Source organism: Patella vulgata, chromosome 8, assembly GCF_932274485.2.
Source record: "Patella vulgata chromosome 8, xgPatVulg1.2, whole genome shotgun sequence".
Lineage (NCBI taxonomy): Eukaryota > Metazoa > Mollusca > Gastropoda > Patellidae > Patella > Patella vulgata.
The window spans coordinates 8,449,035-8,460,823 of NC_065886.2; the positions used below are offsets into that span (position 1 = coordinate 8,449,035).

The 11,789-nt window shown below is 33.8% G+C and overlaps 2 protein-coding genes across 4 annotated transcripts in view; both read right to left on the minus strand.

The window, feature by feature from the left end:
- The window catches only part of LOC126830957 (zinc finger protein 816), a 402,542-nt gene that overhangs the window by 35,839 nt on the left and 354,914 nt on the right, over positions 1-11,789 (minus strand). The gene's annotated exons all lie outside the window — the stretch shown is intronic.
- LOC126830954 (fasciclin-2) overlaps positions 1,398-11,789 on the minus strand; it is an 80,199-nt gene continuing 69,807 nt past the window's right edge. For all 3 annotated transcript variants that reach the window (XM_050561507.2, XM_050561508.2, XM_050561506.2), the window contains 4 exons: positions 9,201-9,393; positions 8,333-8,386; positions 6,546-6,672; positions 1,398-5,911 (listed from right to left, as the gene is read on the minus strand). In XM_050561507.2, coding sequence (XP_050417464.1) covers positions 5,831-5,911; positions 6,546-6,672; positions 8,333-8,386; positions 9,201-9,393 — 455 coding nt within the window. In that variant the 3' untranslated portion in view covers positions 1,398-5,830. The remainder of the gene's footprint in view (positions 5,912-6,545; positions 6,673-8,332; positions 8,387-9,200; positions 9,394-11,789) is intronic.

Below are 11,789 nucleotides of genomic sequence, written 5' to 3' on the forward strand. Positions count from 1 at the left end.
TTTAATTAAGAAATCTAAATCAAAATAGGCCAATCATTTTTGTTTGTCCACAACAAAATGGCCGCGTGCTTATTACATGTACATAGCGAGCCGCATAGATCATTGAAATTTCAATTTAACCATCCATGATTTAACATGTAAGTACTGAACAGACCTGAACCATTTTGGGCGATATTTCTATTATAGATTTACCTATCACTATATTGCCGGTATTCCTATTGTGATAAAATGACGCAATGAAACTTTAAATTATGTTTAATTCTATATGTTATAATTATTATCAGTATTTAACCAATTGTAGCTATATGCCATAGATGTCACCCCTATCATAAGAACCCTTAAAGGGTAACGTTCTTTACTTTCTTTTAAATTATTGTAAATTCACATGCTATGCATATAATGCAATCACATTAAACTTTTAACAAGCATGACAAGGACTTTAACAATGTATTCATAAACAACATCGTCTTAAATGATAATGATAGTGCAGTTAAAGGGGAATAACTCTAATTAACGAAGGGCACCCGGGCTAAGTAGTGCGAGTTATAAATGGACAATTTTTTTCTCCACTCTTCCTGCCTTTTGGGTTGACTTTTTGGTCTAGAATTGGAGAAAAGGGGTCAAATTTTCAATTTCATAGCAGTTTTGGTAATGCAGATGATTTTACAGCGGAGGAATGGGGGTGTAAAGTGTCTGTCTGTAGACCAATCATTGTGTCGAAAGTGAGATTTTCACCGCAGTCAACATCAACTCCCCGTAGCAAAAAATCTAAACGGTCAACCCCCTACAAAATTATGATGAGATGAAGAGATTGCCAAATGTGGTCCCCAATGTGCCTATAAAGATTGGAACCAACGGAATGTTGAGCAAAACGTTACAGCCTGTGATGTTACAGCCATTTAACATTGAAGTCAATGGGCAAATAATTGCTAGTCTGTGCCCGGTTAAGTCTTGACAAACGTCTTTTGGGGACTAACATACATGTATGGTACAATTTCATTTTAAATAATTCGCTTGGGCATAAGAGTCTTTAATAGTGGGAAAAAACCGGAGGGCCCTGAGATTACCCACGATGTCAGGTAAGCGACCCTACTCACTTACAAATGTGGGGTCGAAACAATGCCACTTGACAGACCTTATGATCTAAAGTCCACAGGTTAGACCCTTCATCAAATAATCACCTCCCCCGAGTCATGTTTATAAAACCAATAGAGTTATCCGAGTCGATCATTTCGCTAGAATATTTCTATTTTTACAGTTATAAAGTTGTTCAGCTGAATTAATCCCAAATAATCAAGGATGTGTTTGCCTTGAAAACAAAAGAAAATAAACCTGCTTTAAATGGTTCAATGAATCTCTCTGAGATGTCATTACCCAAACTGAATTATAAATTAAACTCAACATATATTTTTTTTTTTTATTTCACATTTGTTACAATGAAGGACATTTAAAGGAAGAAAGAATAAAAATTGTATATGTTTATATTTATAATAAATGCAATCAGACTCTACAAAAAGCTAGAAGAAAAAAAATATAACAATAAAACATCATAACTTGATTTTAAAGAAGCTGATCTTAATACAATCAACATACAGGATATTTCTCTATTTCTCTTTACTTTAATAACCACCGATTCTTCTACAGTATACAGCACTAATAAACACAATTGTAATTAAAGAGACACTTCCATGAGAATTATCTCAACCTTAGCAAGCAATACACAAAAACACATACTTACGGAAAAAAACGGCTACTTATTTATTTGCACGATGTTTCGAAGAGCATTCTCTCGGTGTTATCAAGATCCTCTTCGAAACGTCCCCCAAATAATAAGTAGCTGGGGTTTTTTCCATAAGTATGTGTGTTTGTGCATTGCTCTATCCAGTTACTAAATGCCCCTAAAAGATTATTCTTATCAAGCAAATGCAAAATCTCAACGAAACGTCACTTAAATTAAAATAGTAATTGTGTTCCATATTATGTTTTTGTGTTTATTACGTGTGTCAGTTGCTAAATGTCACTCCAAAAAGCTGCCCAAAGAGTAAATAACACTGCTATACTAAATTAAACACACGAGTTCTATTGAAAACAATTACTGTAATTTTGATCGGAGCATGGAAACGACAAGAGATTAAAAATACAGTAATAATTTTCCATACAATTCTTGTGTTTAATTTAATGTGTTTAATTACTAAATGCTCTTTAAACAGAACACTGTTGTACAATTGTCAGTGCTAGACAATCCCGTGACAGGTGGTCGCCAGTTTTCCGATTTTCGATTCGAATTCCAAATACAATAGATTTTGTTTCCTTAACACCACCGAATAAATAACTGCATATTTATCATTAAACAATACATTCAAATCAGACACTATCGATAATGTGAACTCAACGTTCAAATAATAGATAATAATTGGTCTAACCTATAAACAATACTGAATACAGACAAGTTAAATATACAAACAGAGGACAATTTATAAACAAAATATTGTATTAAAGTTTGTTCATTCCAAAACCTTATTTTAAATTTCTCTCCATGAACTCTCTCAACACTTTTCCTTACAGAATTAAAATTTTCTGTATCTTTTATTTTTTTTCTTATAAATAGACAATTTTTCCCTTAATTTTTTTCTCCCCTCTTCCTGCATTTTTGGGTTGACTTTTATTTTTTTATTTTTTTTAAAGACAACATCAAAAAGCTAAAGATATCAAATATAATACATTAAAATACAAGTTAGACAATCGCCACACAATAAAACCTACCTCTACAATATATTGTATATCTGGAATGTCTACACATTAAAAGACAACTCACGTAATCTACGTGAGTTTAAGGAATCGGACACTTTTCCCGCGTACTAAAACCCAAATAAACTAAGCAGATACGCTCGACATTCTGCTTGTAATTTTGTTATCAATATATAAATATATAATGAAAAAGTGGAAGGGTTACCATAGTTACAAATAAAGCTTGAGTTATTATGAATATTATCTAAGAATAATAAAAACCCAAATATTCATGATTTTTTTTTTAATGGTACCCTAAAACTAGTACTAAATAAAATATTGGATATATATACAGAATAAAATTACCCTTAAAATTAATCATTATAATACCACAATATCATGCAAATTGTCATGGTCAAGCTTAAAAATAATATTCAAAATATCAAATAGAATATTCCTGATTTTCATCTAACAGAGTTATCTACCCTTGTCGATAGGCCTGCGGGCGTCTAGTTAGCCTCTTAACTCGCGGATGATTTTGTAACATGGGTCATAACTCTGCATTTTGAAAAGACTGACTATATAATTGTCAATAAACGATATTAAAAGACGCAATGCAAGAAATCAATGGTGCTCTTAACATGGAATTAAAACAAATGGGTACAATAAAATTAACTCTTAGCGTAGATAAGATTGGCGTCAGTATGATAAGAGAATTATTGATGGTGTACAACACAAAAGGGTTGGTATATAAAAATTGAGCAAACAATATAGCAAAAATATATATTTAAAAATGAAAACGATCTTAGAAAATGAAATCTGGTGATATTTAGGATTCCAGCAGACGACCTCATCTTGATCTTATTATATTTTATCTTTATTCAAAATCAAAATTCATTACAAACTTAATTATTAATATTACTTATTTTTATTTCTATTTAAAGGTGTCCATTTCTGTTCTCAAACAACTCATTACAGGGAGTAATTTTATTTAGAATACGAAATGTTAACAACAGTTGTGTATTACAGAATAAGCTGTTTATTACTTAATAAACATCAGTTGTGTGTTACATAATCAATAACAGTTGTGTATTACATAATAAATATGAATTGTGTATTACATAATCAACATCTGTTTATTACGTAATAAACACCAATTGTGTATTACACAATAAACACCAATTGTGTATTACACAATAAATACTAATTGTGTATTACATAATAAACACCAGTTGTGTGTTACACAATAAATACTAGTTGTGTATTACATAATAAACACCAGTTGTGTGTTACACAATAAATACTAGCTGTGTATTACATAATAAACACCAGTTGTGTGTTACACAATAAATACTAGTTGTGTATTACATAATAAACACAAGTTGTGTATTACATAATAAAAATCAGTTGTGTTTAATATAATAAACGTGTGTTTCATACTAAAATTGTATTGAAAATATGCTGATTTAAACTTTAGTAAGCTTAAAAACCTTTTTTGGAGATAACCACGCTGCTTTGAATTTGTACTACAATTACTACAATATCACCTATCACGGGACAAATTATAATGTATTATTAGGTTTGCCACCAACAGGAAAACCATGTCATTGCTATTCTGGCAAATGAAATAATTAACTCGTTATCATTAAAACTTTCCCCATAGTGTGTTTAATATTATCTTTACTATTGCATTACTTGTGACTGTGACCTTCACTTAACAAACTGTGTTTTCTCTGAATTAACAAATTATTTTGCTACTAAGCAACAGTGTAATATCACAATCTACCAGGTTACAATTCATAATAACCCATGGTTTTCTTCATAGGATAATTAAAACAATTCCTAAATTTTAAATCTATCCCACCAGAGACTAGACTAGTTAAAGCATGATTACCAGCATGTCTTACAACCAAAACAAACAAAACAAAAAAATAACCAGATGGATAATTGATAAAGCCAAATACACACTAAACCCGGTTTCCCATTGAAACGATCAATCGTCTAAAATTCAAACAAAAGGCACCAATAGATGGAAAAGGAGTGAATAAATTTGGATTATTGCTGCCTGATTTGTTGATATTTATAAGACATGATATGGTTCATTGCTCTCAGCTACTAATAATATGTGACATATTTGGAGTTTGCAAACCAACTCAAACATTTTGATGTAAAATTCAGATGCGACATTGAAATTGAAGTGTGTACCTGGCTTTACATGTATTCATCTTCAAATAAAATCATAAATTAAATATATGGTCTAAAGAACTGGTTGACCGAGACTAGCCACATCCAACAGGTCTTGTTATAAGGGACATATGTGTATTTCAAAACTTCTTGTTAACAAAATGCAGCATAAAATAATACTTATGTAAAAATAATATGGCACGCTTCTCCAGGTACAAATATAATAGGCAAACAGTTCCGGTTGCATATCCAGTACAGCCCACAGTTGTTTCTTGAGACAGCACTAATAATTATACCTGTAGACCCAGTTACATCCAGATAAAACAAACCCTTCAACTCAACATAAAATATATGGAATAATAGTACTCAAATGAACATTTATTGCTAAGACTAATTTGTGTCCTAAAAATAGTATCATTAATAACCCAAATACTCAAACCAAAATAAAAAATAAACTTCATAAAATATTTGGAAAACCCCAAAACAATGACTTAGCAAAGCTGTGCGCTAAGATTACTAACATGGCAAGATAAGGAACAAATAATACCCCAAAAAATAAATTAAAAATGGTCCCAAATATCATTAATTATGTATGTTTCTGTGGAAACAATGATGTGGAGCTTAAAATATATTGGTTGGTTTAAATAAACAATATTTTTTGCGAGATGATCCAGAAGTCGAGATGTAAACTGAACACCAATAGTTAAATATTGACTTGTAATATAAATATTTGTCTTTAGGCCAAGGGAGGGGGGTTGGGCGAGGGAGGGGGGGGGATTTTAGACACTATTTATGTACATAAAATTGGACAATGCATTATAATAATAATAAAAAAGAAAAACAAGCTCGGGTCTTCTTTAAACACCAATCCAATGCTATTTTTACTTCTAACCAGCGATAATTAGTCTTCGTCGCTCTCTCATGCTACAGGTTTATCGTCATGAGATTCAGCTTCCGGTGTTGCCGGGTTTACTATTATAGTAGCTTCTGATTGGGGGACCTGTCAATCGAAATAAAACGTAATAATCATTACAAAAATTCAACGACAATCCATAGAAAAAAAGTTTGCATACATCATTAGCGGTGACAATAAAGATATCAGAATAAACCCATTTTTAAGGACCCCTTGCGTTATTATAGCGCAATAGAAATCCCTTCCAAACCACAATATTGTCAAAGATGAATGGTTCAATTTCGTTCAGCATTTTAAAAGATATGTTGATCTAAAATATCACCAATCTATGCTGCTTGCTATGTAATAAGTCCGTCGTTTCTCTTTTTATTGCAAGAGCATCTTTATTGACCATTTTCGGCATTACAAGTTGGCATGTATATAATAAATTCATTTATGGCTTGACGCAGCCGAAGAGGGACAGTGTTGACTAAATATGATAAATACGCTTTGTGGGAACTCTAAATATATATTGTGGACCTATGCCATGTGTTGTGATGAATCTTCCCCCTGCAATAGAGACGTTGGGTGTCGCATGGTGTTTGCATGAGGGGTGAACAAAAACTCAAGAGAGCGCAAAAACTCAAAACCATGACGCAAAGCTCGTCATTGCGCCCTTCTCACTTAGCCCCTGCCTTGGTTAGAAAGAGTTTAGCAATAGACAATTAACAACAAAACTTACAATGGGGCTATCAGGTTTAATGGGCGAAGTGTCCGCCATTTCTGCGAATTGTTTCGCTTCTTTTTCATCTGGACTCATTTCTTCCATCACACCTTCTAGGGCCTCATTTTTCTTCTCTGGTACTTCCCTATGTAATATAATCAACATTAACTCATTTCATTTATACACCGTGTTATCAAACTGGTAAGCGAGAGAGAGAGAGAGAGAGAGATTCCGGAGAGAGGGACTAAAACAAGATATATCTGTCTTGAATATCATTACCTATCTGATGGAAGGGCAATTGAGAGAGAGAGAGAGAGAGAGAGAGAGAGAGAGAGAGAGAGGGAGAGAGAGAGAGAGAGATTCCGGAGAGAGGGACTAAAACATGATATATCTGTGAAGGGCAATTGAGAGAGAGAGAGAGAGAGAGAGAGAGAGAGAGAGAGAGAGAGAGAGAGAGAGAGATGGGGTTTAACGTCCACTCGACACAAACTAGGTCATTTCGGGACTAACACATGGTTCAATTTTATTTAAATAATTCGCTTGCGCGTTGGGGTATTTAGCAGTGGGAGGAAACCGGAGGACCCGACAAAACCCACGAGGTTGGACAGGCGACCCTACTGTCACCCTACATCTTGCCACGTACAACCGGGGATTCGAAACCACGCCAGTTGACTCAATGATAGACGTGATACAGCGCGCACGTGCTAACCATTCGGCCACCCAACCCCCCTCAAACTGGTTAGCAGTAAATATTCGCTTGGTCACTATCACTGAGAGGGTTGACATCTGGGTGAGTTACGTAGACCAATACTACACGTGACGTGAGTCGTGACCTTTAAGTTAACACTAAACTTAGGCTGCCTGTCTACAGTTACGTCCGCTTGAGAACAGGCACTAAGCTAGTTGACCGACATTTTGAGTCCTAAATCGATGATTTTAGTTTGAGTAATTACTCCGCTTCCATTTAATTAAACTGAAAATGTTTATTTAATCGCCGTGTTTATGACAGATGTGAAACGGAGTAGAGCCGCATTACAAAACATTATACTAATTTTTGGATATGGCGGCCATTCAGGGCAGAGATTTATTCTCGGAGTATGTTCTGGATTGTATAAAATATCTTTTTACCGGTATCTGAAATGATATTATCATGTTACATAATTGTCATTTTTATTTGAATTGCAAAAGTTCCAAATGCGTTAGTTGCTTTGTTATGATAGAAGTATAGACTAAAAATATTAAACAAAACAGGATGGGGTTAAATTTACTTTCGAACAGTAAACCATCTTTAATAGAAGGCTTGATCTCGCTTTAACTCCGTACATCTTATCAAGTCCTTTACGTAATATCCTGCATATTTCGGCACTAATTTCGATTGGGTGCTGACCCAGCTTGAGAGCTTATCAGTGTCCTCGATCATCGCGAATACCAAGTCTCGCGCTTTCCAACTAAAATGTCTACCTGTGATAATCGAGTTGCAAAGTTCAAGATTCGTTCAATGTCAAGGTTTCCATGTTTGATTTGAGTGTGTTTGTGTCACGTGTCTGTGGTAACGGGAGATAACGTAGCTATAAGTTCAGGAATTGCACAGCAGTGTAGCAACGTCTAGATGCTGTAAAACTCGCGGTCGTTGCTTTAGGGTCATGGGGGTAAACTAGACAAGCATAAATTAATTGTGCATCCATAAAACTGCACCTTGTGTTAATATGTTCAATTACTAAATGTCTATCAAAGAAGTTAGACAAACAATGTTGTTACAGACCCAACATACGACTTCTGAGAAAATGATGTAAGCCTATACTTACTCCTCGTTAACTTCCTCGGCCTTAGCTTCTGTTAACAATGGTTGTTTATTCTCCCTGAGATAAAAAATAAATAAATAAACGCATTTAATTTTAAATGTCATATTACATATTTAACTATATAATACTAATTGTGTAACGGCTATGAAGAATATACAGGTCACAATTCTATGGAATACAATTACTGCTTATTACTGAGAGACGTTTCGACTAGTCTTCTCTAGTCATTATCAAGCAATGATAAAATATGAATATATGACAAGACTAGTCGAAACGTCGCTCAGTAATAAGCAGTAATTGTATTCCATAGAATTGTGACCTGTATATTCCAGTTCAATTGTATGGAATACAATTACTGCTTACTACTGGGAGACGTTTCGACTAGGCTTCTCTAGTCATTATCAAGCAATGATAAAATATGAATATATGACAAGACTAGTCGAAACGTCGCTCAGTAATAAGCAGTAATTGTATTCCATAGAATTGTGACCTGTGTATTCCAATTCAATTACTAAATGACATTGAAACAATTTATCAAAGAAACGGTTTCAGAAAAACTGACAACCCTATTCCGATTTAATACGTTTTAACTTTTATTAAGCACTAGTAAAATGTCTATTTCATTAATAGAACTTTGTTTTTGGCTACATTGGGTTTATATGCATCTTATTTATATTTTAGCTCACGTTTTTAAGCTACATAAACTCAAGCCAGTTTAACTATTCTAATCTCCTCTGTTAGGGGTAACCCAGCATGGACACGTGCCGCAATTTTCAAAGGAAGATAACTCAGTGTCCATGTCCAAAGCTGACCGGTAAGGACAAAAACAAGATCTAGCTCTACATAAAACGAAATAAACTAGCATCCTTACTTGTCGCCTTCTTCCATGTCACGTGCACCATCACTTTCTCCCGGTGGTTTTCCCGCCAGTTTTTGTTGGAGAGTCCACAACACACCACACTGCTTGTTGAAGTAGAACGATACGTCGATAATGATGAACAGGATAATTAGAATAGCGATGATGGTTCCAATTATCGCCCCTGTTGCCATGCCAGCACCAGATACTGAATATGTGGAGTAAGAACGTTATATTATAATTTGTTATTCATTACTTATAGATGAATGTTAATAATCATAAATAGCATAATATAATGAAATGTATCCTTTTTTTATTTATATAAAGAGTGTTTTAGTTAAAAATGTTGAAAAAAGATCGAGGAACAGGCATGGCCGATACTACCCGTCTCCTCTTGCATATAGACGTTAATAATGAAAACATTTTTTAATAAGATAATATTGTACAAATCATGCAGTTACATTAAACAGTACAGAAGAGTTTTAAAGTTTTAAAATGTTTCTATACACAAACACATTTTTAAGCCGTTAAGCATGCGTCAAACTGTCTGCCGAAAAGGAGGGGGGGGGTATAAATATGAAGAAAAGAAAATATTTCATGGATTTGGAATTACAAGATTTTGTCTATAACTGTTTAGTTTAGGTGGATTGAAAATCTTACTGAAAACAAGTATTTTGAACAGGCCCGTAACTAGAGGGGCGCAGGGGGGGGGGGGGGGGGCTTTGCCCCCCTGCAAAAAGTTTCGCCCCCCCCCCCCCCCCCCCTGTGAAAAAATTTTCAACCATAAAAAAAATAGATATACATTGTCCCTCAATATTACAGCACCCCCGAGAACACTTCCCGCCCCCCTCGTTGCTCTGAGCTAGTTACGGCCCTGATTTTGAAGGTAATTACAATATTCTTAAGAGTAAATAACTTGAACTAAGAAAATTAATCTGATTAAAATACAGATGTTTACTTCGTTTCAGTTTTTTTTCGATGGTCTCTACATATTTCTATGGTGCAGACCACTCGGCAAACCTCGGCAGATTCCGGAACCTTACATCTAGCCTCGGATGTATGACAGTAAGTGATATGCACCTACGCCTATACATTTGCGATGCGGCACCGGTTTACTTATAAGGGAAACTTGACCGCGTCTAGAAAGAAGTTCTCAAAATTGCGTCGTTCGAAGAGTGTGAAGAATTTTCAGTGCAAATTTGTCCTTGTCTAAAGAAAATCGGATAAACTTGAAAGAAAAACAGCTTCAAACTTTGAAAATTTTGTATGATAAAACATTCTTCAAATACGTCGTCATCAATGACGTCATTAGTCGTCATGGACAACGCCATTGTAATCCGGGAACTTGAAAGTAGGTCTAATGGCGGACTTGGTCATACAGCCGAGATTAGATGTAGGGTACTGGAATCTGCTGAGGTTTGCCGAGTGTGGTGCAGACAAGCAAAACGAAATATTTGAACTATAAAAAAACGAAACGAAATAGGATCTGTATTTCAATCATATTGAATAAAAAGTCATGTATATCTTTGTATTTATGTGTTTATAAATTCAGTGAACAGAATCGTGTAATTCCCATACATAATCATTAATACATAGATGCTGATAAAGGGAAAATAGCCATGAAAGATCAGCGATACTTATAGCGGATGCATGGGCCCGTTTTGCGGTTTACTCGTGTCAAAAAATAGATAGCTTTGTGGTCTACAGAAATTCAATGAGAACATGCTAAGCGTTACCAACAATATTAGCAGGAAAATAGACAAAAAGAAGTGAGGAGAATTTAGAAAATTAATTTCATGCTTTTAGTTCAAAAAGAAAAATATGTTATATTTATTTTTTTTTAAAAAATCTAATAAAAACGGAAGAAAAACAAAGGGAAACACTAACTATACAATATGTTATATCTATTTTATTTTTTCTAAAAAAAAAAAAAAAAAAAAACAAACAAAAAACAAAATGGCAAAACCACCAATAAAATACCTACTTACAATTCAATCAGGTTAAAGGTTCATTAGCCAATCAGTAAAGCACATGAATTCCATTTGATCAATCACAGAGGATGATGCTAAATGTAACTTTGAGTGACCAATGGCAATAAAGCATAAATATAATACAGTAAACGGTCAAACGGAGAAGCGGAAGCACGGTTTTGCAAGCTGGTATAATTTGCAATCTTAGCAGCAATTTGCCTGTTGTTATTTTATCAATAGCATCGAATAAAATCATCGTCGGCGAAATGTGGTTCATAAAGGGGGTATACAAATAACAGTCCAACCGTCCAAATTCTTTGGATTTTAATAAAATATATATATATATATAAATATATAAAAAAAAATCTGAATGTTTTAATAGTATATAAAACATTTGTATATTTACAAGTTTGCTAGCTCGGTTTTAAATTGACAAATTTACAAACTACATGTAGCTCGGTTTTATATTTACTAGTTAGCTATGTTTTATATTTACTAGTTAGTTATGTTTTATATTTCCAAATTAGATATGTTTTATATTTATAGGTTAGCTCGGTTTTATATCTACTAGTTAGTTGTGTTTTATATTTACTAGTTAGCTATGTTTTATATTTACTAGCTATGTTTTATATTC